The 26881-nt window shown below is 35.9% G+C and overlaps 1 protein-coding gene across 15 annotated transcripts in view; it reads right to left on the bottom strand.

Moving 5' to 3' along the window:
- Positions 1-26881, bottom strand: part of TUT4 (terminal uridylyl transferase 4) — a 136956-nt gene that overhangs the window by 88803 nt on the left and 21272 nt on the right. For 12 of the 15 annotated variants that reach the window (XM_058717378.1, XM_058717382.1, XM_058717373.1 and 9 more), the window contains exons 2-5: positions 21449-21562; positions 19142-19993; positions 10605-10768; positions 4984-5100 (exon numbers count right to left, since the gene is read on the bottom strand). In XM_058717378.1, coding sequence (XP_058573361.1) covers positions 4984-5100; positions 10605-10768; positions 19142-19901 — 1041 coding nt within the window. In that variant the 5' untranslated portion in view covers positions 19902-19993; positions 21449-21562. Of the gene's footprint in view, positions 1-4983; positions 5101-10604; positions 10769-13236; positions 13306-18083; positions 18103-19141; positions 19994-21448; positions 21563-26881 lie in introns of those variants that run through there. The other 3 variants (XM_058717375.1, XM_058717386.1, XM_058717385.1) reach the window with 3 other exon arrangements.

Raw genomic sequence — 26881 nt, 5'->3', positions numbered from 1 at the left:
CCAGTACCACACTGTCTTGATTATTGTGGCTTTGTTAAGTCTGGAAATAAAGTGTATTAGTCCTCCACCTTTGTTCTCTTTCAAGGTTGTTTTGGATCTTCTAGATAGAGCCTTTGTGTTCTCATATGAATTTTAAAATCAGTTTTTCAAATCAGGATTTTGGCTGGGATTATGTTGAATCTATTCATCAGTTTAGAAAGAACTGACAATAATATTAATTCTTCTAACACCCAAACAAGACGATTTCTCCATTTATTTAGCTCTTTGATTTCTCTCAGGAATGTTTTATAGTTTTCTGTACACAAGCTTTGCATATTTTGATGCTATTTTAAATAGGGTTTTTTTTTTAACTTCTAGATTTCACTAAATATTCTACATAAACAATTATATTGTCTATAAATACAGTTTTGCTATTTCTTTTAGAACCTCTAATACAATATTGAATAAAAGTGTTAAGAGTGAACATTATCTTCTTTCTTCTCCAATTTTTTTAATGTCATAAAATATACACCACATAAATTTCACTATCTTAACTGTTTAGGGTACATTTCAGTGACATTAAGTAAATTCATACTGTACAACCATCACTATCATCCATCCACAGACTTTCCATCTTACAAAACTGATAATCTATATCCATTCATGATAACTCCCCATTCCCTCATCTCTGCAAGGTTCTGGCAACCACCATTCTACTTTCTCTATGATTTTGTCTATTCTAAATATCTCAGGTAAATGAATTCATATAGTATTTGTCTTTTTGTTACTGGCTTACTTTATTTACCATAATGTCCTCAAGATTCATCCATGTTATAGTATATCAGAATTTCCTTCCTTTTTATCACCCATTGTATGTTTATATAACATTTTGCTGACCCATTCATCTACAGATGGACACTTGGGTGGCTTCTATGTTTTAGTCATTATGAATGATGCACTATGAACACAGGTGTACAAATATTTCTTCAAGACCCTGCTTTCAGTTCTTCCAAGCATACACTCAGAAGTGTAACTGCTGGATCATATGGTAATTCTTTTTTTTTTTTTTTAATGTTTATTTATTTATTTTTGAGAGGGAGAGAGCACAAGCAGGGGAGGGGCAGAGAAAGAGAGGGAGACACAGAATCTGAAGCAGGCTCCAGACTGATTTGCCAGCACAGAGCCCAATGCAGGGCTCAAACTCATGAACCATGAGATCATGACCCTGAGCCGAAGTCAGATGCTTGACTGAGACACCCAGGTACCCCAGTAATTCTACCTTTAATTTCTTGAGGAAACACAATACTATTTTCACAAGAGCTATACCATTTTTTTTTAATGTTTTTATTTATTTTTGAGACAGAGTGAGACAGAGCATGGTCAGGGGAGGGGCAGAGAGAGAGGGAGACACAGAATCTGAAGCAGGCTCCAGGCTCTGAGCTGTCAGCACAGAGCCCGACACGGGGCTTGAGCTCATAGACTGTGAGATCATGACCTGAGCTGAAGTCAGACACTTAACTGAGAGCCACGCAGGCGCCCCAAGCTATACCATTTTCGTATCTATCTTTTCTCCTAATCTTAGGGAGACAGTGAGTGTTCAGTCTTTCACCATTAAGTATGATATTAGCTGTATGTTTTTCATAGATGTTCTTTATCACATTGAGGAAGTTCTCTTCTATTCCTAGCTTTGCAGAGCCTGATGCAGGGCTTGAACTCATCAACTTGAGACCTGAGTCGAGATCAAGAGTTGGACGCTTAACCGACTGAGTCACCCAGGAGCCCCTTGCTGAGACTTTTTATAAGAACTTTTTTAAATGCTTTTTCAGCATCTACTGAAATGATCAAATAGTTTTTTTGGTTTGTTAATATGATAAATTACATTCATTGGTTTTCTAAACCAAAACTGCACTCTTGGAATAAAGCCCCACTTGGTCATAATATATTTCTTCCTTAAAATTATTCTTAGATTCAACTTGCTAAAATAATGTTTAGAATTTTTGCATTTATATTCATGAGGGATATAGGGCTTAAGTTTTCTTTTATTGTAATGTCTTTTTCTGGTTTTGGTATCAGAATAACATAGGCCTCATGGACTCAATTAGGAAGCCATACTCTTCTTCAGTGTTCTGGAATATGTGTACTGGCACACAAATTATCAATTATCCCAGAGCTCAAGGGTGACCTTTTATTTCTTTTTTTCAAGTTTTTTCCTCTTTCTATTTCATTTTGGATGGCCTCCATTATCGTATGTTCAAGTTCACTTTTTCTTTTGCAACGTCTGATCTGCCATTAGTCCTACCCAGTGTAGTTTTCATCTTAGACCCTGTAGTTTTCATTACTATAAATTCTATTGTAATCTTTTTTATATCTTCCAAGTCTCTATTTAATTTTTGGAATATCAGGAATATAGTTAACTACCTTGATGTCTTCCTCTGCTAATTCTCGAGTCAATTTAATCAGTTTTTCCCCTCATCATGGTTTGTGTTCTCCTGCTTCACTGTATGCCTGATAATCTTTGAATGCCAACGTGAACTTTTTTTGTGGTGATAGATATACTGTGTTTCTATAAACATTCTCAACCTTTGGTCTGAAACACTGGAAACTGTACTTTTGGGTCTTGTCTTTTAAATACTTTAGTCAGGATCAGACTGCATTTAGTTTAGGGTTATATACTCCCCACTCCTGAAACAGAATCTTTCTGCATACTCCACCCAATGCCCATGAAGGTTTTCCAGTCTGGATAGTGGCAAGGTACTTACTATTCAAAGCCCTATGTGAGCATCAAGCACTGTTTGAATTCCATCAGATGATTCTTTCCCTGGCTCTAGGCAGCTTTCTCACATGCATGTACCAATCAGTACTGTGTTGAATACTCTGAGGGGACTGTCTTTACACCTATGGATTTCTTTCTTTTTTTTTTTTTTCTTTTTTTTCAAGTTTATTTATTTATTTTGAGAGAAAGAGAGAGAGAGCACAAGCAGGGCAGGGGCAAAGAGACGGGGAAAGAATCCTAAGCAGGCTCTGTGCTGTCAGCAGGGCTTGAACTAGCAAACTATGAGATCATGACCAAAGCCAAACCCAAGTGGAATGCTTAACCGACTAAGCCACCTGGGCACCCCTTTCTCTTTTTTGTTTCTTCAACAAGAAAGCTTTCTCTTTTTTGTTTCTTCAACAAAAAAGCTTTCTCTTTTTTGTTATTCTATCCTACAAACTCTGGCCACCCTGGATTCCCTGGACTAAAGTTCATCTCACCTCTGGGAGTTCATTGGGTTCCCCACCCTATAATGCAGTATGGAAATCAAACTGGAGTAATCATTGGGTTCACCTCATTTGTTTTCCATTCACTGCCTGTCCTTCATTGCTTGAAAACCACTGTTAGCTATTTTTATCCTTTTTTCCCCTTTGGTTATTTCAAGAGTGAGGTAAATCTAGTCCTTTTTATTCCAATTTCAACAAAAGCAGAAGTCCAGTACGACTGTTTTTAAGGTTTGTTTGCTTTTTTGTAATGTTCTAACATTTCCTTATAAAGTACATAATGTGTATTGGCTTTCTTTTTAAGTTTCTTGTTTGGAACTCCCTGAGGTTCCTGGAATTAATGAGTAGCATCATTCAACATTTCTTGAAATTTCTCAGTTATTATCTCCTAAACTACCACTTTGTCTCTGTTCCATTAAGTCTTATGAAGCTCTAATTAAATCAAAATAGGCTAATAAAATCTGAATTTCTTTTCCGAATTTCTGATTTTCTTCAATGCATTCATTTTTTCAAGAAAGATGTACTGAACACCTACTATGTGTCAGACACTGTCCTAAGCAATATAGAAACAAAAATAAGGCACTAAACCTACCTGCTAGAATACTGGATATTGAAAGTGTAGAAGAAAAGGAGAGAAAGCAGACATGCACAATACATTCTGATCAAGCTGCTATGCAAGCACAGAAATACCTAATCCAGACTTTTTGGGAAGATCAGGTAAGAGTATTTCTCAGAGAAAATACACCAGCAGAGACTGAGACATAAGTAGATTACATAGTATTAATATTACAACTTTGAAAAGAAAAAATTAAATAGCTAAAATACTAATCATTTTTAAAAACACTATTCATATCTATGTCTACGAAATGTTCAAACAAAAATAACTAACTAAAAAATTATGAATTCCCAAAGTCTAATCATCATAAAGCCCTGCATGGTCTGGACTTCTCTACCTTCACCTCACATCATTTTCATCCTATCTCTCTTTGCCCCAGTCACACTAGACATTTTCAGTTCCTAATATGCCACATCATTTCCTAACTTAGAGAACTTTATTCATACTTTTTTGTGTAAAATGCCCTCAGCTTACTCCTCTGTGCCATTCACATTTCTTTTAAACTACTTCAAAGTTCAACTCAAATGACACTTTCTCAGATAAACTGTCTCTGTTGCAGACTAAGTAAAACATTCTTGTACACTTCCTTAGCACATTTCTCCCTTTAATAAAACTCGTTATACTTAAATTCTTTTTCAGTGTACGCCTTCACCAATACTTTAGAAACTATGAGGGTAGGAATCACGACTATCTTGTTCACTGCTGCCTAGACCAAGCACATAAAATCTCAATAAATATCAGGTGGACTGACTGTACTTGACAGTTATGTATGTATGTAAGTATGTATGTATTCATTCATGCAGGTTTTATTTTTAAGTTATCTATACACCCAACATGGGGCTCAGATTTACAACCTGGAGATCAAGAGTCACATGCTCTACCAAATAAGACAGCCAGGCGCCCCTCTCTGACAGTTTTAAACTTAGTAATCAACATACTTTAGGATGAAAAGACTGTTCTCTGAAAAGAACCTCCTGACCACCTAAGATAAAGTCAATCACAGTTTTTAATGCTATCATTTTAGTTACTAATATAAGACTGGACAAATGCCTCATTTTTGGTTTCATAAATAAATCTCTGATACAGTTTTACCATTCAAAATATAAATAAAATATTTTGTAAAAAGAACTCACCAAAATATTTTTCTTATGTCGTTTCTCCTTTATATGTTTATGAGCTCCCTGGATGTTTTCAATGTGAATTAAGCAAAGTTTGCATAGATATCGGCAATTGGTATATTCTGGTGAGCGCTGAAAAGTTAAAAAATATATTTTCAGAAAACAGAGAAGTAAATTTTTGACTATACATTTGGATGACATAAATGTAAGTAACAAAAATAGGCATTAAAGGAATAAATTTTTAATAAACAAATCTGTACTTATATACCAAAATGATAGTTGTCCTTTTCAAAACAGTCACCATAGGCAATTATACACTAATTTCAAACAACATGATAATGTAATATAGTCTTTAGAATCCAATGTAGGATAAAAAAGTCAGTCTTGTTATTTAGTCTTATTCCAATGTTGTCCCAAAAACCAGTTTCAAACTTTGTCTTTTTATTATAAAAAATAAAATCCACCCTCAAATAGGGGATTTCAAAAGAATGAACTGCAAATATGGAAGACAATTTCAAAAGCTGAGTTCCAAAATCACTCCAATGAATGTCAATCTCATGGGAATAAATGGATACTCTCTTGAATCAACTATTCCGAAGGGAACAATTCTGACACACAAAATTATCGTAGTACTTTAGTCATACTTTATAAATCTACTCTTGAAATAATTTTTAAAAACTTAGTAATTTCAAAGGGCCTGTTATGTGCTAGGCACCATACTAGGTGTTTTCACATATAATTTGTCACTTTAATACCCCTAATAATCCAATTAGATTGGTATTATCTTCATTCTATACATGTGAAAACAAAAGCTCATACAGCTTGTAACTTTCACAAGGATACAACATTAAGTAGGAGATGCTGAATTTAAATTCATGTATATCTGAATCCAAAACCAGCTCTATCCATATTGATTACACAATGAAAAATTATAAACACACAATAAATACACATTGAATTTAAAATATTATTTCTAGTGCCTTATACTGAAATTGCAGCAATGCTTAAATTTTTATCTCAGATCAATCTTCAATAGGCTGCAATTCCTGACAAAAAGATTCTCTCACCCCAAATTTACCAACAATCCTACCAGACTAAAAATAAATATAGCCATCATTTAATGACTCCGCATTTTACTGGCAAAGCAACTAAATCTCAAGAATTAAATAATCTGTCCAAGGCAACAAGCAAAAAGGAAAATTCAGTTCGATAGTCATTTCGATTTGTAGTATAAAAATCCTTTCACCATTTGCAAAGATATGGATGGAGCGAGAGTTATGCTAAGTGAAATAAGTCAGAGAAAGACAAATACCATGTGATTTCACTCATATGTAGAATTTAAGAAACAAAACAAATGAGCAAAGGGGAGAAGGGGGGGGGGCAAAGCAAGAAACAGATGCTTAACTACAGAGAACAAACTCGTTACCAAAAGAGAAGTGGGTAGGAGGATGGGTTAAATAGGTGATGGAAATTAAGGAGAGCACTTGTGATGAGCACCAAGTGTTGTATGGAAGTGCTGAATCACTATACTTTACACCTGACACTATCATTACACTGTATGTTAACTGGAATTTAAATAAAAACTTAAAGACAAAAAAGAAACCAAAAAAACTCTTTCAAATCTGTCCTTCTTGGGGAATGAATTAAGACCTTGCAGAGACTCCTACCTCTTAGTTTCTAACCACAACTAATACTTAACTCCCTAAATACCTTCTTAGCTCATACTATGTCAGACATTTATCTAGGAGCTGGGGAAATAGAAACAAAACAAATTCTCTGTTCTCACAGTTTACATTCTAGTGTACAGAGACATGTAATAAATAAACAAATGCACAAATTAATAGGAATATGGTGTGGGAGTATTAACTACTTTTTTAAAAAAGGGTCCTCACGTAAGACTTTACTGATAAAGGAAGTGAAGGACTAAGCTGGGTGGATATTTGATAAGGGACATGCTAAGCAGAAGGAAATGTTAATGCTAAGGCCCTGGGGCAGGAATATGCTAATATGTTTGAGAAACTGCAAAAAGCCTAGTATATGACTGGCAGAGGGGTAATTGGGGCCAGGTCACAGGGCCCCTTAAAAAGACCCTGGCTTTTATTCCAAGTGTGAGAGGAAGACACTGAAGGTTTTCAAGCAGAGAATTACAAGATCTAATCTACTTTTAAAGGGATCACTTGCCTTCTTCCTAATTCCTTCAAGAACAGAAGCAGGAAGAGCTTATTGCCATTATGAGCATACTGCAACAATCCAGAGGAGAGATGATGTTGACTTGGATCAAGAAGAGTGGTGAATGTGGCAAGAAGGGTCGATTCAGGAGTCAAAAGCATAAATACAGAACACCTGAAGCTATGAATATTGATGAGGGAGTCATGAAATCACTTATGATACGAGTTTTTCAGTTGTAAAATATTAGCGGACAAGGACTTGTCTGGATTTTTTTTATAAGAAAAATTTGTTGTAACACTGAACGGGGAGTCAGAAAGCTTGAGATGACATCTCAACTGACCTTGGATAAGTCTCTAACACTGAAAACTGCTTCTATCATCTTAGAATGTAATAATAAAAATTGCTCTCCTTGGTAAATTCAATTCTACAAATAGCTGATCTTTATTTAGTGGTTACTACATACCAGGCACTATGCCAAGAACTTTACTTGTATTACTGTATTTAGCCCTCCTAACAGCCAATGAGCTGTTATTTTTTTATCAACTCTATTCTAATGATGAAGAAACTGAGGTTTAAAGAAGTTAAATAACTTATCCAATGTTACCCAACCAGTAAGTGGCAGAGATAGACCCCATGACTCCGAAACCCATACACTTTAATCACTAAGCAAACTACCTCCAATTATTGGCTAACTCCTATGTGCAAGGCAATATATTAAGTACAACAGGAAATAGGACAAAAATGTTCTATCATGAAGCTTCTAGTTTCACAGGAGAAACAAATAAAAAATGTTTTAAAATTCCTTTATTATAGTTATATTTTATTTTGCCATTAAACACACACACTAATAAACCTTTTTCTGGGCATGGAAATTCTAGTCAACGATACTAGTCAACTAGTATTTCCTAGTCAACATTTAACACTCACTATGGGGAAATTTACCCTTCTGATCTAAGAGCTTGGATTCACTCCTTCTTTGGTACAGTTTAAAAATCTACATCTTTACTCCTCAATCAGATAATCTATGGGTATAGTGTGAACCAAAGGACCTGATGAAATCAAAAGCAAGTAAAGAATATTCTTAATGGGGGCGCCTGGGTGGCTCAGTGGGTTACGTGTCCGACTTTGGCTCAGGTCATGATCTCACGGTCCATGGGTTCGAGCCCCGCATCGGGCTCTGTGCTGACAGCTCAGAGCCTGGAGCCTGTTTCGGATTCTGTGTCTCCCTCTCTCTCTGACCCTCCCCCGTTCGTGCTGTGTCTCTCTCTGTCTCAAAAATAAATAAACGTTAAAAAGAAAATTAAAAAAAAGAAAAGAATATTCTTAATGAATGTCTAAAGCTGGTAAAAAAAAAAAAAGGTTAACTAAGAGTACACTCTACAACTGGGGCACCTGGTTGGCTCAGCTGTGCTGACAGCTCAGCGCCTAGAGCCTGCTTCAGATTCTGTGTCTCCCTCTCTCTCTGCTCCTACTCTTCCCCTGCTCATGCTTGGTCTCTCTGTCTCTCTCAAAAATAAACAAAACATTAAAAAAAAAAAAGTACACTCAATTGAAAACGAGAGGTTTTGGAGGACAGAGAGATGCCAGGAAGAAAAGAGATTACAGACATCTATGCTGGTACTGGCACACTCATTTTATATAATTATTGCCTAAATTCAAATAAACAAATTCAAACAACAAATAATACGTCTTCCACACTTCCAAGCTTTTCTTTTACCCCAGGCCATCCTTTCCCACCACCATCAAATATCCATTCCACCCCAACTTCTTCCTTCTCCCAAGAATTGATCTTTCCTGCTTCATATCTTACCCCATCCAGTCCCCAACTTGTCTTAAAAACACATCTTTCACATTTCCTTTATATATGCCATATAATATTCACCTATATCAGCCTTCCCCAATTCACCAAGTCAATTCCTAACTACTCCTTCAGACTCCATTCCAATGTTACCTCTTTATAAAGCATTCAAGCTGGTCGCTCTTTTAAGATCCCATTTTCAAACAACAGTGTTACTATTACTGTTATTTGCTTACATGTTTTTCTCTAATCAGTAAACTCCTAGAGGAGAAGCATCATGTTTTTAAAAATGCCACACACGTCCAGTTCAACTTTTTATCACCAGATCATGGTACATGAAAAGCACTCAATATTTATCTTAACAATACACAGATCCAGGATAGCACTAATTCCAGACTCAGGGAAAAGAAAATGATAGGAAAGAGAGGACTAAGTAAAATAGCAAATTGCAAAAGACTTCCTTCTAACTAGCTTGGGAGACTAGCTAGTACAGAACCTAAATTCTCTTCTACATTATGGGCCCCAACACCCTTAATTATTCCTTTCTATTTTCAGAGGGTGACTACTCTGTCCTATTAATAACCCAGGATCGCCTTCTTCAATTTAGATATGACTTCATTTTTCTAAACTCTACAAAATTATACCATTTCTTTCTTTCCTTTCTTATTTATCAAGAATGATTACCTATTTCCTTGTATACATATTCACAAATATCCCAAATATCTATTTATGAACAGATTGATTTATGATTCTTTCCTTCAATACCTAGCAGTGTTTTTATTAAGGCTAGGAATGTTTATTTCTAGATTAAAAAATTAATTAGTACTCAGGAACAAGATACAAATGGCTACAACAGTTCCTAATACACTGGAGATACTCAGTAAATTTGGGAGAAAAAAGAGGAAAAGGTAGAAAACCAAGGAAAAAGGGTTAAAGTGTAATACATCATATAGTATTTACTAATTTATTTATCATTCCAAATGGACTGTTCACTTCTAATTCATAAACTGCCACTTTCACCAATATATCCCCAGTGCCTAGCATAGTACCTAGAAAGTAACAAGCACTCCATATCTATTGATAAGTGAATAAATCAAGGGTCAACAAACTTCTTCTGTTAAAGGGACGAAGTAATACTTTGGTAAATATTTTACTTTGGTAAATATTTTGGTAAATATTTACTTTGGTAAATAAAGAATATTTTATGCTTTGATAAATAATAAATATTTTATGCTTTGCAAGCTATATGCTCTCTAGAGCAACTACTCAATGCAACTCTGCCATGGCAGCATAAAAGCAGCCATAGACAATAGGTAAACAAATGGGCATGGCTGTGTACCAATAAAACTTTGTTTATAAAAACAAGGAGTAGGGGTTTTTTTAATCACAATTTAAAAAACACAAAACTCACCAACCAAAAAGCAAAAAAAAGAGGATAACCCCATAGTTTGTTGACCCCTGGAATGAGAATGAATGAAGTCAGATTCACAGATAAAAGGATTTACTGAACAAAGGGAGAGAAGAAAGAAGGAAAGAGGGAAGTTAGGAAAAATGAAAGCTATCTCTGCCTTAGCAATAAAAGAAAAAAAAAAAAAAAAGAGCTGTACTTGGCAAAGAAAAGTTATGAAACATGCATCTTCCTCCAAACAACTAAAATGACATAGTATACTTTTTCAAGTCGAAAGATGTGATCTCTTTCTAAGCGTTCTTCTGCTTGTTTCAAGCCTAGCCTCTGCTCAGGTGTCAATGCAGATTCATCTATCACAGTAGCATTTTCTAAATAGTCCATCTCTGAAGAATTTTCTTTATTAGATTCATCATTCTTCATTTTACCTGGAAAAGGAAGCAACCACTTAGTTACCATCAGCAGAACTGAGAAATTTTTTAAAAATTTAATGGAAAACATTCAATTTCTGCACATACAGAAAAAAGATTCTTTCCTTATACATTCCTTAGTTGTACAAGTTGGTATACTTATGTAAGATTGAAGTAAGAGATATACATGGTATCAGAATTCACAAAGAAAAATCTATGTCATGGGTCAAATGCCTATCTTGTTCTTCCAACCTATCAAGAGAGACAAATCTGACACTCACTGCAGAAGGCTAACACACTATAACCATCTTGCAAAATGTCTGAAGTATGATAAAAAGCTATTTGAAGTCCCAAAGATTAATCACTAAAATCAGTTTAGTGACTTCATCAATATACACTAGCAGCCAAAATAACATACATACTCTAGACCACAAACCCACACCAAGCTCCTCCCTCTTTGCTTTCACTGAACTCATGGATATCTCTACCACATCAATATTTCTTTCTTTGCTTCCCTACCTCACAGCTACATTGCAATCTCTTCAAGGCAAAGACTGGGTGCTGTCATCTTTTCATTTTCAGCACGTAGCATTATATACCTAGCATACAGTAGGTTCCACTATCACTGTGATTTTTCTAAATACATAATGAATCATGTTATTATTCTCTTGCTTAAAATATATAAGGCTTTCAAAGAGTTCAGGATAAAGTTTAAACTCTCTAGCTTATTACATGTCATTCTTGCCTTCATGAAGGCAGTAAAGAGAGTAAATACAATAATTCCAAGTTGTAGCAAGTGTTATAAAAGGGGAAATGCAAGTAACTGAGAAGGAGACTTTAGATATGGGAGTCAGGGAAGGCTTCTCTCAGATTTTAAACCAAAACCTTCAGAAAGAGAGTTAAGTTCTCTATATCTCTAACCTTATATTCTGCCTTAAGCATCTTTCATTTCATTCATACCAAATGTGCTAGAATGGATCATTGCTACTTCAAGTCTCAATGTCCTTTATATATGTTTTTTCTTCCACCATCAAGGCCCTCCTCACTTCAACTAGTAATGTTTACCTGTCCTGCAAAATTCAGCTTGAGCTTAACCTAATTCAGAAGACAGTCTGATATTCTTTATACAGTTGACACTTGAACAATACTGGGGCTTGGGGTGCCAAAATCTGCATGTAACTTTTGACTGCCCAAAACCTTTACTATTAATAGCCTATTTTTGACCAAAAGCCTAATGATTAACAGTTGATAGACACACATTTTGCATGTTATATATACTATATATTTTATTCTTACAGTAAGGTAAGCTAGAAAAAAAACTGTTATTAAAAAAATCATAAGAGAAAATAGATTTACAGTACCATACTATATTTACTAAAAAAAAAAAAAAAAAAAAAATCAGGGGTGCCCGGCTGGCTCAGTCAGTAGAGCATGTGACTCTTGATCTTGAGATTATAAACTGAGCCCCATGCTGAGTGTAGTGATACTTTTAAAAAAATGAAAATATTAAAAAAAAAAATTTTAAGCTTATTTTTATTTATTCTGAGAAAGAAAAGGAGAAAGAGCACAAGAGAGGGAGGAGCAGAGAGAGAGAGAGAGAGAGAGAGAAAGAGAGAGAGAATCCCAACCAGGCTCCACACTGTAAGCACAGAGCCCAACCCGGGGCTCCATCCCACGAACGATGAGATCATGACCTGAGCCAAAATCAAGAGTCAGACACTTAACCAACTGAGCCACCCAGGTGCCCCCAAAAATAATATATTTTTTTAATTAAAAAAAAATCCATATAAGTGGACCTGTGCAATTCAAACCTGTGTTGTTCAATTATACAACTGTATTCTCGTAACACTCTCTATTGTTTCACATTTGCATAATAATGTAATTTGTATTCATTTCTCTATCTCCTACTTCACATGATAGATTCCTTGATGCTAATGACTAGGTATTATTTAACTTTGTACTTTCAGATTTTAATACCTAGACCAGAGAAGACACATAATAAAAGTGTACTGAACAAATAAATTTGGATGTATCTAAACACACTACTTAAAGTAAACGTTCATGGACAACAGATCTCTCCATTCTGCCCTCAAAAGCCAACTGCATGCCATCTACAAGAACCATGACAGTCAATTCTACCTTTTGATAACACGAATTTTCTAAACAAAGAAGAAATGATAGGCCTTTGGAAATGAAGTGTTTCCTACCACAAGGACACAGAAGTCTCTAGAGTCAGGTGGCAAACTCTTAAGATGTTATTAGAAGGATTCAAACATAAGAATTATGTTAGGTTGGCTAATTAATTCTTAAATTATTGTCAGGGAAAGACTGATGCACAATAAGTAATTTGCAATTGTATCCTAGTATTTAGAAAAATAATTTAGCTTTTTAGTAACGATTTTACGATGGTAATGTAAAATAAAAGGTAAAATTCTAGTTTTATTTCTACATTTCATGATAAAGAACAGTAGTAAGAATATTCTAACCTTTTTCTCTTTTCTATATGTACAATTTGCCAACCACTACAAGGCAACATCAGCAACTCTTGTAAAACTGTCATTTCTGCCAATATAAATAATTATAGAAAGTTACATACCTTCTTTAAAATTCAGAAATAAATTATTTATTTTTCTAAAATCAACATGAATATAAAATAACATCTGGCAGAAGTTCCCAAATTTCTTCCATCAAACTCCAGTTCTGTGAGATGTTAATACTATCCCAAAACAACAAGAGTTCAAAACAGGTATTCAAACAAAAACTTCTACATGAATGTTCATAGCAGCACTATTCACAACAGTCAAATGTGGAAATGACCCAAATGTCCAATCACTGATAAACAAAATGTGGCATATCCGCACAGTGGAATATTATTCAACTGTCTTAGCTCAGGTTGTCATAACAAAATACCATAGACTTAACAGGGATTTATTTTCTCACAGTTCTAGAGGCTGGAAAGCCCAACATCAAGGTGCCAGCAGTGTCTAATTAGAGCTCTCTCCTTGGATTGCAGACAGTTGCTTTCTTGCTGTGTCCTCACAAGGCCATTCCTTGGTTCATGCATACAATGAGACAGATGCCTCTATTCCTCTTCTTATAAGGCTTCAATCCCATTGTATTAGGAACCCACCCTTATGACCTCATTTAATCTTAATTACCTACTAAAAGCTCTTATCTCCAAATGCAATCATACCGGGAGTTGAGACTTCAGCATACAAAATTTAAGGGGGCACAATTCAGTCTATAGCATCAGCCTTAAAAAGGAAAAGTCCTGGGGGGTGCCTGGGGGGCTCAGTCAGTTAAGCATCCTACTACTCTTGATTTCAGCTCAGGTCACCACCATGATTTCATGGTCATGAGATCGAGTTCCACATCAGGCTCTGCACTGGGTGTGGAGCCTGGTAGAGATTCTCTCTCCCTCTGCCCCTCTCCCCTGTTTTCCATGCTCGCTCTCTCTCTCTAAAAAAAAAAGGAAAGTACGGATATATATAACACAAATGAACCTTGAAAACACGATGCTTAATGAAGGAGCCAGACATACAAAACAACATACGTGATTCCATTTCTATGAAACATCCAGAAAAGGGTAAATATATAGAAACAGAAAGCTTCGTATTAGTGATTGTCAGAAGATGACAGGAGGAGGGCAAAAGGATGTGAATCTTAATGAGTAGAGTGTTTCCTTTTGGGGTGATGAAAAAGTTCTGCAATTAAACAGTGGTGATGGTTGTACAACACTATAAATGTACTTAATGTCACTAAATTATATACTTTTAAATGGTTAAGACAGTAGTTATCATATGACTCAGAACTCTACTTCAACATATATATCAAGGAGAAATGAATACACACACCCACACAGAAATTTTTAAATAAATGTTCCAAAAAAATGTTAATTGCAGGGTTATTTATACTAGGCAAAAGATGGAAACAATTCAATGATCAGCTGATAAAAGGATAAGTAAAACATGGTATAGCCATAAAATGGAATATTATTCAGCAATAAAAAGGAGTAAGGTACTAGTACATGCTACAACATGTATGAATCTTGAAAACATTCTGCTAAGTGTAAAAAGCCAGACACAAAAGGCCACATGTTGTATGATTTCCTTTATATAAAACAGGGAAACCTATAGAGACAGAAAGTAGATTACTGGCTGGCAACGTCTAGGAGGAGGGAGTAATGAGTAAGTGACTTCTAATGGGTATAGTTTCTTTTGGGGGTGATAAAAATTTTCAGGAATTAGACAGTGGCTATATCTACACAACTCTATGAATATAGTACTAAAAACCCCTAAACTGTATGTTTTTAAATGAGACATTTTGGCATGTGAACTGTACCTCAATAAAATTATTATATAAAAAGGTAAATAAGAAAAATTTTAAATATGACAAATAGTAATAAAGACTATGGAGAAAGGCACCTGGGCATCTGACTCCTGGTTTCAGCTCAGGTTATGATCTCACAGTTCATGAGTTCGAGCCGAGTCAGGCTCTGAGGGGCTGGTGCAGAGCCTACTTGGGATTCTCTCTCTTCCTCCCTCTCTACCCCTCCCTCACTCACACTCTCTCTTAAAATAAATAAATGAACTTAAAAAAAAAAAATAAGACTACTGAGAACAATTAAAAAGAGTAAAGACTGTAAATTTTAGATAAGTGACCCAGCAAAACCCTCAATGAAAAGGTGAAGGAGGTAAGGGAGCAAGCCATGTGGACATCTCAGGGAAGAATGTTCCAAGCAAAGGAAAAGCAAAAGTGAAGACCATTCTCCATATTTGAGGAAATGCAAGGAAACCATGCAGTTGGAGCAGAGAAGGGGAGAGGGAAAAAATGTAGAATGAAAGCAGAGAAGTGGAACAGTAGCATAGATCACAGTAGCACGGATCACATAGGGCCTCACAGGTCACTGCAAGGATGCTAACTATTACTCTAACGTATAGGAAACTAGTAAAACATTTTGAAGAGTAGTAACATGACCTGAATAATTTTAAAAGGATTATTCTGGCTGTGTAAAAAGTAAAATGAAGGGTGGTATAAATGAAAGTAAGGAAATGAGTTGGGTTATCCTGCTCAAAAGCATATCTTACTCAGGAGCTTTTTATTTTTTTTTTTTTTTTTTTTTTTTTTTTTCAACGTTTTTTATTTATTTTTGGGACAGAGAGAGACAGAGCATGAACGGGGGAGGGGCAGAGAGAGAGGGAGACACAGAATCGGAAACAGGCTCCAGGCTCTGAGCCGTCAGCCCAGAGCCTGACGCGGGGCTCGAACTCACGGACCGCGAGATCGTGACCTGGCTGAAGTCGGACGCTTAACCGACTGCGCCACCCAGGCGCCCCCAGGAGCTTTTTAAAAATCCAGCATCTTGGAGCCTGTGAGTGGCTCAGTCGGTTAAGCATCCAAATCATGGTTTTGGCCCAGGTCATTATCTCACAATTTCTTGAGTTCAAGCCCCATGTAAGTCTCTGTGCTGGCAGCATGAAGTCTGCTTGGGATTCTCTCTCTGCCTCTTTCTCCCCACCCTTCTCACTTGCACTGTCTTGTCTGTCTCTCTCAAAATAAATAAACTTGAAAAAAAAATTTTAAATACTAAAAGGGGACCTGGGTGGCTTAGCTGGTTAAGAGTCTGACTTTAGCTCATGCCATGAATTCTCGGTTGGTGAGTTCGAGCCCCACATCAGGCTCACTTCAGCACGGAGCCCACTTCAGATCCTCTGCCTCCCTCTCTCTCTAACTCTCCCGTTTGTGCTCTTTCAAAAATAAACATAAAATAATAAAAATTAATATTAAAAAATAATCCTATGGTCGCCTGTATGGGTCAGTCTATTCAACATCTAACTCTTGATTTTGGCTCAGGTCATGATCCCATGGTTGTGGGACTGAGCCCTGTCTCAGGCTTAGCAAGGGCTCAGCGCTGAACATGGAGCCTGCTTAAGATTCTCTCTCTCTCCTGTTGTCCCTCTTCCTTGCTTGTGATCTCTCTCAAATAAAAATAAATAAATAAATCTTTAATTTAGATTTTTCACTAACTCAAGTGGCCAAACCATTATAAGTGATCTTTAAGCAACTTCAAGCATTCACAGGGGCACCTGGGTGGCTCAGCTGGTTATCAGAGCCTGCTTAGGATCCTCTGTCTCCCTCTCTCTCTGTCCTAGCCCCGCTCACATCCTTGCTCTCTCAAAAATAAATACATTTCAAAGAAAAAATCATTGGGGCGCCTCAGTGGCTCAGTTGGTTAAGCATCTGGCATCAGCTCAGGTCATAATCTAGTAGTTAGTGAGTTTGAACCCCACACTGGGCTCTCTGCTGTCAGCTCCTGTCTTAGTATCATCTGTCTCACTCTCTGCTCCTCCCCGCCGGCGCTCTCTCAAAAATAAATAAACATTAAAAAAAAAAAATCATTCATGAGGCTCCTGGGTGGCTTAAATAGTTGAGTGACTTCAGCTCAGGTCATGATCTCGCAGTTAATGTATTCAAGCCTCTGTGCTGACAGCTGGAGACTGGAGCCTGCTTCGGATTCTGTGTCTCCCTCTCTCTCTGCCTCTCCCCTACTCATGCTCTATCTCTCTCGAAAATAAACAAACATTTAAAAAAAATTTTTTTAATCATTCATTGGGGCGCCTGGGCGACTCAGTTGATTAAGCATCTGACTCAGTTATAACTCAGGTCATGATTGCATTAGTTTCATTGGGTTTGAACCCCACAATGGGTTTTGTGCTGATGGTGCAGAGCCTACTTGGGATTCTCTCTCTTCTCCCTTTCCCTTTGCCCCTCCCCAGCTCATGCTGTCTCTGTCTAAATAATAAACTTAAAAATTTTTAATACAAAAAATAAATTTAAAAAAATCATTCACATGTTATCATGTTCAGATTTGCTTATCTAAACATTATCAGTAGTGTTATTTATTTGATACTATCTTTAAATTGACTTGCTTTTTTTGACCTTCTCCTAAAGCGTATCTTTAAAATTATGAAGTTGGTATTTTTCTTATGCATATAAAAATACGTCTATTAAAATTTAAAAAAAAAAGTCTGTCAACATACTATCACCAGAAATAAAAAGAAACTATTTCTAAACCCTTTACCAAAAAAAATAAATAAATAAATAAATAAAACTCTTTACCAGAGGTTCTCAAAGTGTGAAATAGCTTTCTTTTGTTATTCATATACCAAGAAAAGGTTTTATCCAACTAGCCACAGAAACATGAGGAAAAAAGATTGGTAAGAAAAATCCATTAAGTTAAACAGAATCAGGATTACTCAAAAGACATAGACAACATTTATAAGCAACTAATTAAAACTAAGATCAAAATCCCAAAATAAAATGAATTTTATACCAATAGCTCAAGTAACTTCCAAGGGTCCTAACCAATCTGTGCTTCCATTCTTGTTCCTGTCAAAAAATTTGCTGCACTGCAGCCAAAAAGATTAAAAATATGTATCTGTATCTGATCATGGCACTACCTTACTTAAAATTCTTTAGTGTTTTCCAAAACACTCATAATAAAGTCCAAACTGCCTATCATGTCCTAAAAGGTCCTTCATTCTCCAATTGTTCTAAGACTTTTCAGCTGCATCATTTGCTACTTTTCCCCTCAATTCTGTTCCAGTCATACTCAATCTCAGTCATACTCTCAGTCTCACATTTATGTCCTACATTTTCTCAATCTAAAATCTAAATCCCTCAATTAAATCATGTACTCTCAACTCTTAAGTTTTTGGCACTGAACTAAACCACCACTTTATCTGTATCACCCCCCATCAAACTAGAAGCTTCCTTGAGGTCTGGGGCTGTATTTTTTGGGTTTTTCATTGTAAATATATGCTTGGCATATAAAAGGAACTCAATACATACATGTTTGTTGAATGAATGAGTTACATATTACCAGGACCACTTAAAAAGTGTTTGTGTGTGTACACATGCACATACCTACATACTGGACTATAGGAGCCACTAATTTCTATTTGCACAGGCTTTTTACCCACCTCAATAAATGTAAACGTTCTTTTTTAGCTTAAAAAGCCATATTATTTGGGCACCTGGGTGGCTCAGTTGGTTAAGCATCTTACTCTTGATTTCAGCTCAGGTCATAATCTGATGGTTTTGAGATCAAGCCCTGTATCAGGCTCTGCACTGAGTGCAGGGCCTGCTTGGGATTCTCTCTCTCTCTCTCTCTCTCTCTCTCTCTCTTTCTGCCCCTCCTCTGCTCACACACGCACACTTGTGCTCTTTCTCTCCCTCTCAAAATAAACAAACATTTTTAAAAAGCCGTATTATTAATGTCCTTCTTGTAATTAAAGTAGTTAAAATCAAACTGGTTATAATCTAAACACTATTAACATAGGAAAAATCTCTCCAAAAATGTGACCCTGGGATAATCTAATTTGTACTTACTCAAATCATCTGATATGTCTTCAATTCCCGAAGCACTATCATCAGAATCACCAGTATTATCTGTACATGCTTGTTGCTTCTGAGATCGTGGTGAGTTTTCCAAAGCAGATTTTTCTCCCTCTACAACATCAATATTCACTTTGTCCAGAGAAGTAAAGGAACTTGGAATTTTTCTTCCAATCTGCTGTAATTCTATCTGTCGCATGTTTTCTTTAAACGGTAAACTGGGTGCCTTCTCTGGTTCTGTTAGCGAACCAGGGACCTTTTCTGATTTCATCTGAGCAATGGGTACTTTTTCTGTTTTCCTCTGTGAACTAAGTGCCTTTTCTGCTGCTATTGCCTGGGAGCTGGATGTCTTTTCTGTTTTCACTGGTGAATTAGATGACTTTGGTGACTTTTCTGCTTTTGCCTGTGAAACAGGTACCTTCTCTGCTTTTACCGGTGAATTAGGTGATTTTTTTGTTTTGCAATGACTTTGATCTCGAAGGACTAATCCCAAATCTTTAGGACTTGCTACGTTGGCAGCATTTACTTTACATGATTTAACTTCTGTCTTTTCTATACAAATATCATTTTGCTTATTTTTTTTACTACTATTCCTATTTGGAGAGCTGGTCCCAATTTCTTTTATGGATTTATCATTTCTAGCTTTCAAAGTTTGATTAGATATAACTTTAACTGCTTTGCTTTCTTCAGAAAGAGCCCAAGCATTCTTCTTTGGTTCATGATTTTCATTTTTAGAGGTCTTAGACTCTTCCATTATTTGAAAACCTGCTTCTTCCCAATTGTGATACTGTAAAATGGCAGATTTCTAGTAGTTGAATTGCTTCAAGTCCAGATTAGGCAAACAAACTATTGGATTGGAAAAAAAAAAAAAATCTGTTATTTAAAACACAAAAGCCACTTTTTTTAAATTGGTGAGACTTTCAAAATTTGTTCTTAAAACTAAAGAAATAGTAAAAAATTAAAAACTCTGAAAACCATATGAGGAGTTAAAACCCACTTAGTAAATAACAACCAAATGCTCATAAAGAAGGTTGTAATGTAATTATGGCAATATGACATCAAAACAATTTTAGAAGTAAAATTTGTTTTACATTACTCAATAAGAATTTCAACTAAAAGGGAAATAAAACCTGCAATTGATATACCACAATTAACATAAAAGGAAATGGAACAAAGAAAACACAAAAATCCTAATCTAGGGGAGCCTGGCTGGCTCAACCAATGGAGCATTTGACTCTTGGGGTCGTGAGTTCAAGTCCCACATGGTGTATACAGATTACTTAAATAAACAAAGCTTTTAAAAAAAGAATCCAAATTTATAGGCAATATAGGGAATCAGTTTATAGAGGCCCAAATTGTAAGATTTTGCCTACATGACTTTCCTACTAAACACTACCTATTTATACTGCTAACCTACTTCAAACTTGATTTTCTAAAGATGGGGAAATAATGTCAACAGACTTTCTCCACCTCTAAAGTATAAAGGAGTTTAAATTAATTTTTCTGAGATTAAAAAATTTAAAAACAGGAACACAGAATTAAAAAATGATAGTAATATTTATATGATATAATGGTGGATACATGACATTATACATTATACAAAATCGATAGAATATATACCATTAAAAGTGAACCCTAACATAAACTATGGACTTTGGGTGATAGTGACATGTCAATGTAGGTTCACTGACATAACAAATATACCACCCTGGGATGATGATAGGGAGGCTATTCCTGTATTGGGGAAGGGAGTTTATGAGCCTTCTGTATTTTCTGGTCAATTCTGCTATAAAAATTTAAACTGCTATATAAAAACGAATGTTTAAAAAAGAAAGATGATAGAATACTAAAATCAGTCAGAACTCATCTTGTTCTAAAATATAATAGAAACAATTATACATTTACCACTGAGCACAAACTACAAACAAATTAAAATGCTGCATTTTGTTAAGTTATTTCTATATTAGAAATACCCTGTATACTGTATTTTACAGAAATAAGAATTTTTTTTTACTGTTCACTTTGCCCTGTATGCCTTAAATTCAGATCTATGCTTCTAAATAGATAACTAATATGAATAAAAATTAAAGTCAGCTAAAACAAAATGTAAGTGGCATCTTTGATTTTACTTAATTTATTAAACTACAAATTTGGGCAAATGAACACCTCTAATCATATAACCATACATCATATAAATGCAAAAAAATTGCCTAAAATAAAAAGTCCAAAACACCAAGTCATATCCTCCCAACTATCTATTTATACCAAAACCTATGTCCAAATTAAAGAAACTAAACTTACCTAGCTATGTCTCCACCACAACATCTTACTCAACGTGCACCTAAGTTTTATAATTCCTACTGTAGTAAAGCAGTATGTATCCTCTGCCTTGATCTCTGTCCAGATTGACATTCTCTTTTATTTAAAACAAAAACAAAAACAAAAACAATTAGATTCTTCTTTCTAAATTATTTTATGGACACCTGGGTGCCTCAGTCATTTAAGCATCCAACTCTTGGTTTTGGTTTGGTTTTTGCAGTTTCATGGGTTTGAGCCCTACACATCGGGCTCTGTGCTGGCAGCATGGAGTTTGCTTGGGATTCTCTCTCTCTCTCTGTCCCTAACTAAATAAATATATATATTTTGTTAAATAAATATAAACTAAACTATTTATTTAGTTTATAAATAAACTAAAAAAATAATTTTATAAAGTAACTTTTTCAAATATAAAATTTAAGCCAAAAAAAAACTTTAAGCCAAAACCATCCTAGATTTTCACCATTAATGTCTTCTGTGACTAATATTATTTTCTAGTAAAAAGCTGTAGCACTCTTAGCTATAAAAGAATGTTTATATTCCTGGTTTTTGGATATTTGAATTTATTAAATTTATACATTCTGCTCTCAATATTCTTCATAAGGTGTTTCACATAAATGTCAAAACAGTTACCAAATATGACTATATCTAAATTCTTGTAGAAACTACTGCACATTCTTAATTTTAAAAATAAAAATGGATTCTATTTCTAAAAGATTAGTTTTACCTTATCCAGAAACCAAAATATTTTAAATTTTCTAATTCTATTCTATGATGATGACTCTAATAATTTTGTAGATGTCCTCTCCCTGACAAAAGCCATAATACAACAAACACTTGATTGAGCCACATTGATCCACAATTCCATTTATGAAACTTTTTAGAGGAGCGCCTGGGAGGCTCAGTTGGTTTAGCGTAGGACTCTTGATTTTGACTCACGTCATGATTTCACTGTTCGTGGGTTTGAGCCCCATGTTGGGCTCCATGCTGGTGGCACAGAGCCTGCTTAGGAGGATTCCCTCCCTCTTTCTCTGCCCCTCCCCTGCTTGCACTCTCTCTCTCAAAAATAAACAAACTTGGGGCGCCTGGGTGGCGCAGTCGGTTAAGCGTCCGACTTCAGCCAGGTCACGATCTCGCGGTCCGTGAGTTCGAGCCCCGCGTCAGGCTCTGGGCTGATGGCTCGGAGCCTGGAGCCTGTTTCCGATTCTGTGTCTCCCTCTCTCTCTGCCCCTCCCCCGTTCATGCTCTGTCTCTCCCTGTCCCAAAAATAAATAAAAAACGTTGAAAAAATAAATAAATAAATAAATAAACAAACTTAAAAAAAAACTTTTAAAGAATTTTTTTTTTAATGTTTATTCATTTTTGAGAGAGACAGAGCATGAGTGGGGTAGGGGCAGAGAGAGAGGAAGACACAGAATCTGAAGCAGGCTCCAGGCTCTGAGCTGTCAGCACAGAGTCCGACATAGGATCCAAACCCACGAACCGTGAGATCATGACCTGAGCCAAATTTGAACATTTAACCAACTGAGCCACCCAGGCCCCAACAAAACTTTCTACATACACTATTCTTCCACTCAAAAAAAACTCTATAAATCAGGGTGCCTGGGTGGCTCAGTCGGTTGAGCGTCTGACTTCGGCTCAGGTCATGATCTCAAAGTTAATGGGTTCGAGCCCCGCATGGGGCTCTGTGCTGACAATTCAGAGCCTGGAGCCTGCTTCAGATTCTGCCTCTCCCTCTCTCTCTGCCCCTCCCCCGCTTGTTCTCTCTCCCTCTCTCTCTTAAAAAAAATAAACATTAAAAATTAAAAAAACTCTATAAATCAAGTTTGTATACATAAATTAAAGCTACAAACATTTAAAAAATTAATGTACTTAATATAGATAAATGCTAGTTCAAGACTCAGGAAATTGCTACATTTCACTTTGATTAATTCGGTTCATGTAACTAAAAGTACATTTAAATTTTTAACAGGAACATGTTATTAAAAACAAGCTTTACTTAATTTCTAATCTTCCTCATCTTCTTATAAGAGTAACAGATGTCCTATTCAAAAAAAAAAAAAAAAAAAGCATGGTAATATTATATAGCAAAATTCCTATTTTAAGCTATCAACAGTATAAATTTTTCCCAAAAAAGTTGTAATTTCTAGAAATGAAGTTCTCTCTGAGGAGGTTAAGATTTTGAAAATAAGGTTCACTGCTTCCCACTGCACACTCATAGCAAAATTGGTTGAACAAAATAAAAATGTCAGACCTATGTTCTAGTTCCTGGCTACATTTCTCCAATGTAGTAAATGAGGATTAAATGAGATTCCAACCTTGAATGTGCAATTATTGTCAAGAAGACACAAAGAATTTTTAATAAATTTTAAAAAGGTATTTGAATATAGACAACAATAGCATTTAGAATGTATCCCATTTCATTTTTATATTATTAAGATATCAGTTCACTTCTTACTTCTAGTTCTAACCATGTCTTCCTTTCTTGAATTCTTACAATGCCTACAGATACTGGAGACTGAGGGAGTTCTCAGGCCCTGAGACTTCAACTAACAAGTAGTGCCAGGTTCCTGACTTTGCTGTGAAAAAGAATTCAAGGACAAATCAGAGTGAAATACAGCAGATGAAGCTTTACTACAAAGCGAAAGTACACACCTGAAGGAAAGAGGAGTACGGGCACACTCAGAGAATCTAAGTAGCGCTGGGTGGATATGGGGCTGATTTTTATTGGTGGTTATAATTTGGGCATGAAATATTCATATGGGGTTCTGCAGAATAGGCAGAGATTTCTAGGAACTCTGCATAATACTACATATGCCCTATAATGGCTACTATGCACAGGTGCAGTCTGATTTCAGGCTAACTGGGTCTTGGTGTGCATGTAGGTTAAGCAACAGCAGGATGCTTATTATCATTAGAAACCACAGAGCTATCAGAGGTTTGCTTAATCGCCACAATCTGTCAGGTATCAGACTAGGTTCCCCGTTTTTTTGTTCCTCCTGCAAATATCTAGTACTTCCCTATTCCACCTGCCCCACTACCACAATGCTGGGTACTCAAAAGACATTCAAAATCACTACCAATTAAAATATCCATTCCAGACTGATGGCCAAACACGGGGCCTGTAGTTGTGCCTGTGCCTCAGTAAGTCTAATTGTGGCATTGAGTATTAACAAAAACTTGAAAATATTAAGTCCCATTCTCCAAAGTGCATTTTATCCATAATAAAAAAGCATAATCTAATCTCCATATGCTTCTTCTGTCTTTCCCAATTTGTTCAGGATTCAGGAAAGGAAAGAGTGCTATTTATTGGTCCCCGTAAGCCCCAAGAAGTAGGTAAATTTTATGACTCTGAATGTCTTAAATGTCTATCCTATCTTCATATTTTAATTAAGTTTAAAATTCTAGGTTAGAAATCATTCACTCAAAATGCTACAGGTATTGTTTCAATGATTTCTAGTTTCTAGTATTACTAGGGAAAATCATGCCATTCTTATTTTCCATTTCTTTTTTTAATGTTTATTTACGAGACAGGGAGAAAGACAGTGAGAGAGTGAAGAGGGCACACAAAGAGAGAATCCCAAGCAAGCTCCATGTTATCAGTACAGAGCCCGATGTAGGGCTAAAACTCATGAACTGTGAGATCATGACTGAGCCAAAACCAAAGTCAGATGCCCGTATTTTCCATCTTTTTTACTGAACTGTTTCTTTTCTGTATGGAAACTTAGGATATTCTCTTTGTCTCGGTGTTCTGTAATTTTTTTTTTCAATTTAGGTTTGAGTTAGTTAACATATAGTGTAGTTAGTATTGGTTTCAAGTGCTCTGTAATTTCTTTTTTTTTTTTAATTTTTTTTAACGTTTTTATTTATTTTTGAGACAGAGAGAGACAGAGCATGAATGGGGGAGGAGCAGAGAGAGAGGGAGACACAGAATTGGAAGCAGGCTCCAGGCTCTGAGCCATCAGCCCAGAGCCCGACGCGGGGCTCAAACTCACGGACCGGACCGTAAGATTGTGACCTGAGCTGAAGTCAGACGCTTAAACGACTGAGCCACCCAGGCGCCTCATGTAATTTCTAATTGATAAACCGTGGAGCAGATATTTCTTCAAACATTTGTCTGGGTATTTAGTTGGCTGTTTTAATCTCTAACTCAAGTTCCCCAGTTTTGACAATTTTTTCTTATATTATGTCTTGTATCTTTTCCTCCCTTTCATTTTCTCCGTCCTTTTTCTCTAACTCCTATTAATTGGCCTTTATGTCTCCTACATTGATTCTACATTTATCTTACCTTTCTCTCCATTTTCTCTTTATTTTCTTTCCTCAGTGATTTCCTCACCTTTATCTTCCAAATCTTCCGCATGTAAGAGGAGAGGAGCATTTTCATTTCTAAAAATGCCTTAACTCTCTGCTTATTCCTTTTTATGACACTCTGTTCTTGTCTCATGATTATTATCTCTTATTTCTGAATGCTAATAGTTTTCTTAAATTTTTTCTGCTCCCTGTAGTTTCCTGACTTTCTTATCTGTTTTCTTCTCTATCAAGCATAATAGGAATCTCAGGAGAAAAAGAGAATTAAGGAGACAGAAGAATACTTGAAGAAATAGTCAAAAACTTCCCAAATCAGATGAAAGACACAATTATACACAACCAAAAAGCCCAATAACTCCAAGCAGAATAAACTAAAAAAATCCACACCAAGACCAACTACTACTCAATTTTGATAAACAATGAGAGAATTTTGAAAGCAGTAAGAGAGAAGCAACTTTTCATATACTAAGAATTCACAATAAGATTAAAAGATGATTTCCCATCAGAAACCATGAAAATCAGAAAAAAGATGACATATTTAAAGTTCTGAATGAAAAAAATGTCAACCAAGCATTCTCTAGCCTTGTGGCAAAACTATACTCTACAAAAGGAGGAATTATGACATTCCAGATAAACCTTGTGGAAATCAGGAAGTATTTAAGCTCATTTGACTTACAGCCCCTAAGGAAGGGGAGAGCTGGAAGACTATTCTACTCTTACTATTCTTCTTACTGTTCTTATCATTTATTTTAAAGGATTAAGCACTCCACCCCTTGCTTACTGTTATTAAGCTCAAAAATCCCAATGGTTTAGGAGCTTTTTTCCCAGAGCTGCCAAAAGCTAGACACTAGGCAAAATTCATGATATGCAGCCCACTGTGCACTCACTCACTTCCTTCTCTGAAGTTATCACCAGTAACTTATATTGTTAACAATATTGGGTTTTGTTTTGTTAAGTTTATTTATTTTGAGGGGTAGGGGGAGGGAGGGAGGGGGAGAGAGAGAGAGAGAGAGAGAGAGAGAGAGAGAGAGAGAAAGCCAAAGTGGGAGGAGTAGATAGACAGGGAGAAAGAGAATCCAGAGCAGGCTCCATGATGTCACCCAGAGCCCC

Source organism: Neofelis nebulosa, chromosome 2 (assembly GCF_028018385.1).
Source record: "Neofelis nebulosa isolate mNeoNeb1 chromosome 2, mNeoNeb1.pri, whole genome shotgun sequence".
NCBI classification, from domain to species: domain Eukaryota; kingdom Metazoa; phylum Chordata; class Mammalia; order Carnivora; family Felidae; genus Neofelis; species Neofelis nebulosa.
Note: the sequence above shows the minus strand (reverse complement) of the source record. Positions and strands in the feature narration are given on the sequence as shown.